General features: G+C 42.2%; 1 protein-coding gene across 1 annotated transcript in view; it reads right to left on the bottom strand.

The window, feature by feature from the left end:
* Positions 1-4,071, bottom strand: part of VCPIP1 (valosin containing protein interacting protein 1) — a 30,613-nt gene extending 26,542 nt beyond the window's left edge. The window contains exon 1 of the mRNA XM_014307849.2: positions 3,978-4,071. Within this exon, the coding sequence (XP_014163324.1) occupies positions 3,978-4,071 (94 nt within the window). The remainder of the gene's footprint in view (positions 1-3,977) is intronic.
* Between the last annotated feature and the right edge of the window lie 1,435 nt (positions 4,072-5,506).

Genomic DNA, 5,506 nt, shown 5'->3' with positions numbered 1-5,506 from the left:
AAAAAACATGCTCTGCTCTGTATGCAAAAATTTAACAGGATTGTGGTGTGCATGGGATGGGTGTTTCAGTGCATCCAGCAACAAAAGCTGAAGGGCAGCTGAACTTCTGGTCTAACTAAATTTGAACTTTACAGAGAACACACTAAAGTATGAAATAGCAACGCAATATGTCACAACAGTTGAGTAAGAGGATATGATTGAGGAATAACAAATTTTGGTTTTGGAAGAAGGGAAAGAAAATAAAGTGTGATTGCTACCTACCTAGACAGAGGATATGACGCTTAATTGCACACCTCTCACCATTCCAGGGAAAGAACTGCACTTACTCACTTGAAAGCTGCCCCTAGTTAGGGGAAAAGCAACAGTGCTTGCATGTCCTGAAATTTCACACACAAACTTGGCAACATCTTGCACCAATGTTCATCATGTCTCAGATCAAACAGCAAATGACCATTATTTAAGAACAACTAAGACTAGGAAATGTCTCTGTTTACACTCATCTGAATGTCTGTCCATGAACTCAAATTCTGCAAAAATCCAATCTAGATTTAGTCATGACACTGACAAGTACAAACTAAAGTATGAAACTCAAAGCATGCCACGGTGGAGGAAACATAACCAACCTAAAGCGGTGGCTATGAGAAGAGTGACTTTACTCCTCTGTACCTGTTGTGACTTGGGTGTTGATGTAAAAGCCTAATGGCAGTGCTTTGGAGAAGATGATTTTGGAGAAGATGATTTTTCCTTGAAGGCACAATGACAGATAGGGATCCCCAGATGTGATTTGGTAACTAAGTTCTTGGGACTCAATAAAGCATTTAAGTCTCTTTTTATTTGACATTTGTGTTAAACTTTCATCTTAATTGCTGTTGTCCATGTTTCAAATGTTCAATAAAATGTGTTATACTACCTTCTTGGAGGAAATAATTTTCAGTACTATACCTTGTAAATCTCTAAGCTAATTAGAAATATGAACTGTTAACTAGCCTCCCGAAGATGAACTTTATAATTCCTTCAGGAACTTGCTCTGAAAAGATGGGAATTTACATGCCTGAAGATAAGAGCCTGTTCATGAGCATGGATTCAGTGGCAGATGAATCCATGTCACAACAAGCCCTTCTCATGATACGTAATCATTGATTTATTGCCTGGTTAGTATGTGGTTGTGGGGGATCTACCCAGCCTGAGCATGTCCTGTCAGGTCTGCTGAACAGAAAGCCAAGGTAAAAGGTCACCTTATTTAACTCTGCTCTCTACTTCAAAACTTTTAAACTTCTTTTATTCCACTTGTCCTTAGTCAATCTCCATTTCTTTCATCCCTATTTTGGCTCATAGCCCCATAGTGCTAGACAGCTTGCTACAAGTCTACATCAGCTAACAACCATTTGTCTTTGCAATTCCCCTCTGAAGTTCAGCCCGTGCTATTATGTGGCTTCTTCATGTGGGAGGAGGCAGCAGTAGGATGTATGAAGTCAGAGTTGCTACAGGGAAAGAAGTGCAAAGGGATGAAAGGTGGAGACATGCAAATAGCTGAAGTAAGAAGGAAAATTAAAGAAAGTATAGCAAGAAGGCAGAAGTCCTGGTGACCTCACAAAAGATGTTTCTCCCCTTTGTTTGGCCTCTCATAATAAGATGACAATGCATCATATCCACAACTACTGAGTTTATTCAAAGGGTTTATTCTGACCTCAATCTGTGCACCAGACTGTTGATATTGACAGGAGTTTTGTTATGCTTTAAAAGCAGAATGTCATCATCATAATCTGTTTTTCCACTGTTTTCTCTTTCTGTATTGGTGGTGCTCTTAGGTGTGCTGTTCAGACATTGACCTGAGTGTAGTTAAACAAATGAACCTGTCTGGAAGGATATGCATAAGAGAAGAAAACAAACAATGGAGCAGACATGAGGAAACAAATGAGGCACATCTATTAGCTTTGTTTGCTCAGCAGCTGGCCTGAGACTGATCTTTTAAAGATTTTCTAAGTTTAGTGCTTCCTAGTATAGAGGACATGGCATTAGGGACCTTGAGGGTGTACTCGTGTCCTCACAGTGGAATACCAGAGTAGGAGGAAAAAGCCATTCTTATAGGAAAACTAAGACTGAAGAAAAGGCTGGCTGTAGTGGCAAGTCACTTTTTCCTTTGTTTCCTTTTTTTTTAAGAGGCTTTTACTGTATGTGAACTCTGTTTACATTGAAATGGAGATGGTTAAGATTCTCTTTGATATTTAAGTTTTCTGCTGTGTCTGTGCAGGAGTGTAATAGCCTAACTAGTGACAGGAAAGTGTCTGGTGGAGAGAAATAAATTTGGAAAGAGCATGAACTTGCAGTTGCTCAGGAACTCCACCACCCTGGCTGCATCTGCTCATTGTGGTCTAGACTGGAAACTTTTCCCCAGGCTGTCAGCATGGCAACCAATGACCTGCAAGAGGACCATGTCTTTCCCCAGGTGCCTAGTTTGTGCCAAAGTATGTGAATTATATCAGGCCAAAGAAGGATTTGTAGTATTTTTACACACACATGCACACAAAAAGGACTAGAAGAGACTTCCAGCACTTCAGACTCCTCAACTGATAAAATATTCTATTTACAGCTGACCTTTTGTGTTCCTCTGTGCCATCTCTGTGTTCTTTTAACTGCCAGGAAAACTCTAGAAATAGTTTCTTGTTATTGTTAGTTAACTGAAGTGGATTTCACTCAAGATGGATGGTTTTGAAAATTTTTAATTCCTGGTAAGGAATAAACAATACAAGTGTGCCCAGTTAGACCTTTGGAAATAGGAATTCTGTAGGCATTTTATAAAGTGTTTAAGAAGCTCAAATATGTTGAGATTATACATCAGGTTGTAGGCTACTTTGGGGTGGAATAGATTTTTCCTTCTTAGGAAGGGGAAAGAACATTTTTTGTTCTTAGTTTTGTCCTGATATAGAAGAAGATCTTTCAAGACTTTTTCCTCATTCAGATTCTTCAGGAGTCAAGGGGAAGGAGGGAATGGTTACATCTATTATTCAGTCCTGTCTCTGCTAATTTAATCCAATGCAGAAATAGGGTTCTGATACTGACAGATTAATTCCTGAAAATCTAGGCCTCACAGGAAATGTTTAGTTTTGTTAATCAAACCCCTTCTCCCAAGCAATAATATAGGTGGAATCACTCATCATTTTTAGCATTACTTCTGCATAACAGGGGTGGGTCTCTTGAATGGGTCAAACTGCATAATCTTATTGTCTGGAGATTTGCCTTTTGGAAGTTGTCCTGAAAATAGTTTTCTGTGTGACTGTATTCTAAATAATTACACATGCAAGATGGATCAAGGACACCCACGTGGGCTAACATTAAATGTGTGCAAGCCTTATGAGAAACATAAGGTTGGGATGATCACAGAAACACAGAATCATGGAATAATTCAGGTTCAAAGGGACCTCTAAAGGCCATCTAGTCCAAACTGCCTGCAATGAGCAGGGACATGTTCAGCTCAAATGGATTGCTTAAAGCCCCATCCAAATTGAATTTGAATGTTTCTACTGATGGGGAATCTACCACTCACAGACAGGCAGCCTGTTCCAGTGTTTCACCACTGCTTTGTAAAATTTCTCTTCCTTATATCTAATCTAAACCCACCCTCTGTCAGTTTAAAGCCATTATCCCCTGTCCTATCACTTCCTGCCCTTGTAAAAAGTATTCTTTTCAGCTCCCTTGTAGCTCCCATTTAGGGAGTGGAAGGTGCTATAAGGTCAACCTTCCTATAACAACCCCAACTCTCAGCCTGTCTTCATAGGAAAGGTGCTCCAGCCCTCTGAGCATCTTTAAGGACCTCCTTTATCTGGACAAAGACTTGTTGCAACAGGTCCATGCCTTTCCTGTATTGGGGATCCCAGAGCTGGGTGCAGCACTGCAGGTGGGATCTCATCACAGCAAAGTGGGCAGAATCCCCTCCCTCAATCTGTTGGCCCTGATGCTTTTGATGCAGCCCAGGATACAGTCAGCTTTCTGAACCACGAGCACATATTGCTGGGTCACATCCAGCTTTTCATCCACTCCAAGTCCTTCTCCACAGGTCTGCTCTCCATCCATTCATCCCCCACTTGTTCTGATACCAGGGATTGCCCCAGCTATAGTGTCTTGCATTTGCTCATGAGATTCTCATAGGCCACTTCTGGATCATGTCCAGGTCCATCTGGATGGCATCCTGTCCTTCAGGCCTGTCCACAGCACCACTTGGCTGGGTGTCATCTGCAAATTTGCTGAGAGTGCACTCGATCCCTTTGTCCATGCCATTGGTGAGGACACTGAAGAGCATTGGTCCCAGTATGGATCCCTGAGGGACATCATTTGCCACTGATCTTCAGCTGGAGGTTGAGCCATTGACCACTACCCTTGGGATGCAATGAATTTTAGGTGCAGTCAGGTGATTGGGCACAATATGGGTAAAACAGTATTCCCACTAAAACATGGTAGCCACTGATCTTCAGCTGGAGGTTGAGCCTCCAGCTCAAAATCCCTGGATGAAGAGAGGAAATTTGCATGAAAACATGACCATCTTGGCAAGAACTGCTTATACCTACATTTTCTCAAAGATGTGGCTTTTAGGTGTACTTTTTCATCTCACTCCTTTGTTTCACTGAAAGCTGGGAAGGAAGGAACTATCCAAGCTGTATTGAAGGGACATTGTAATTTAGGGATCATTCTTTTAAAGATGTACTATGACAACGGATTAACTGTACCAGACCATCACATTGAGCTCATTCTCTGGGATTCACTTTTGCCCATACTATACTATCTGTCTTCTTTCCAGCATCTCAGGATGCAAGAGCTGTTGCTGTCCTCAGCAGTCTCTTCCTTTCCTCTTACTGCCACTCAAAAAAAATTCACCTGTGGCCTGGTTGTGCTTGGAAAAATCTCCCTCATCTCACATCCTCTCACTGTGGCCTTCCTGGAAATTCTCATCATTTTGTGAAATATCTGAGCTGGTGCGATGTCCTAAAGTGTGCCAGGTGAGGACCTCAGTTGGCCATACCCAGAACCATGAATCTGATAAAAGTGTTTTGAGGCTGGATTGCACAAAATAAGGGTGAGGTGAGTTTTGCTGTGCTGCATCCTGTGGTAACTTGTGGAGAAGAAAGTGTGCCAGGAAGCATAGAAAAGCAGCCAAAAGAGAGATAACAAATGTTGCTTGAGACAAACTGATAACTATTTTTACCACATCCTGCTCTAAGAAATGAGCACAAGGTGATTATTGAGAAAAAAGGCAAAATAATGCCTACAGGACAGAGTGGGAGGATGCTTCTGTACCCTAGCTGATGTCTTCTGTGTCCCTGTCCTCCATCCAGTCCGACTGATCTACTTTTACTGCCCAGATGGATAAAATATCGGCATCTAAAACCATCGTCGCTTCCTGTGCTAGGGTGTGAGAGCTCTGCAGCGGACGGAGCGGCCCGGCTCTGGGCAGGCTCCGTGCATGTCCCGATGGGCACAGTCCCTGCCGGCGGCCTTGGCAGCAGCGTCGGCT

This window comes from Geospiza fortis, unplaced genomic scaffold (genome assembly GCF_000277835.1).
Source record: "Geospiza fortis unplaced genomic scaffold, GeoFor_1.0 scaffold121, whole genome shotgun sequence".
NCBI classification, from domain to species: Eukaryota; Metazoa; Chordata; class Aves; order Passeriformes; family Thraupidae; genus Geospiza; species Geospiza fortis.
Note: the sequence above shows the minus strand (reverse complement) of the source record. Positions and strands in the feature narration are given on the sequence as shown.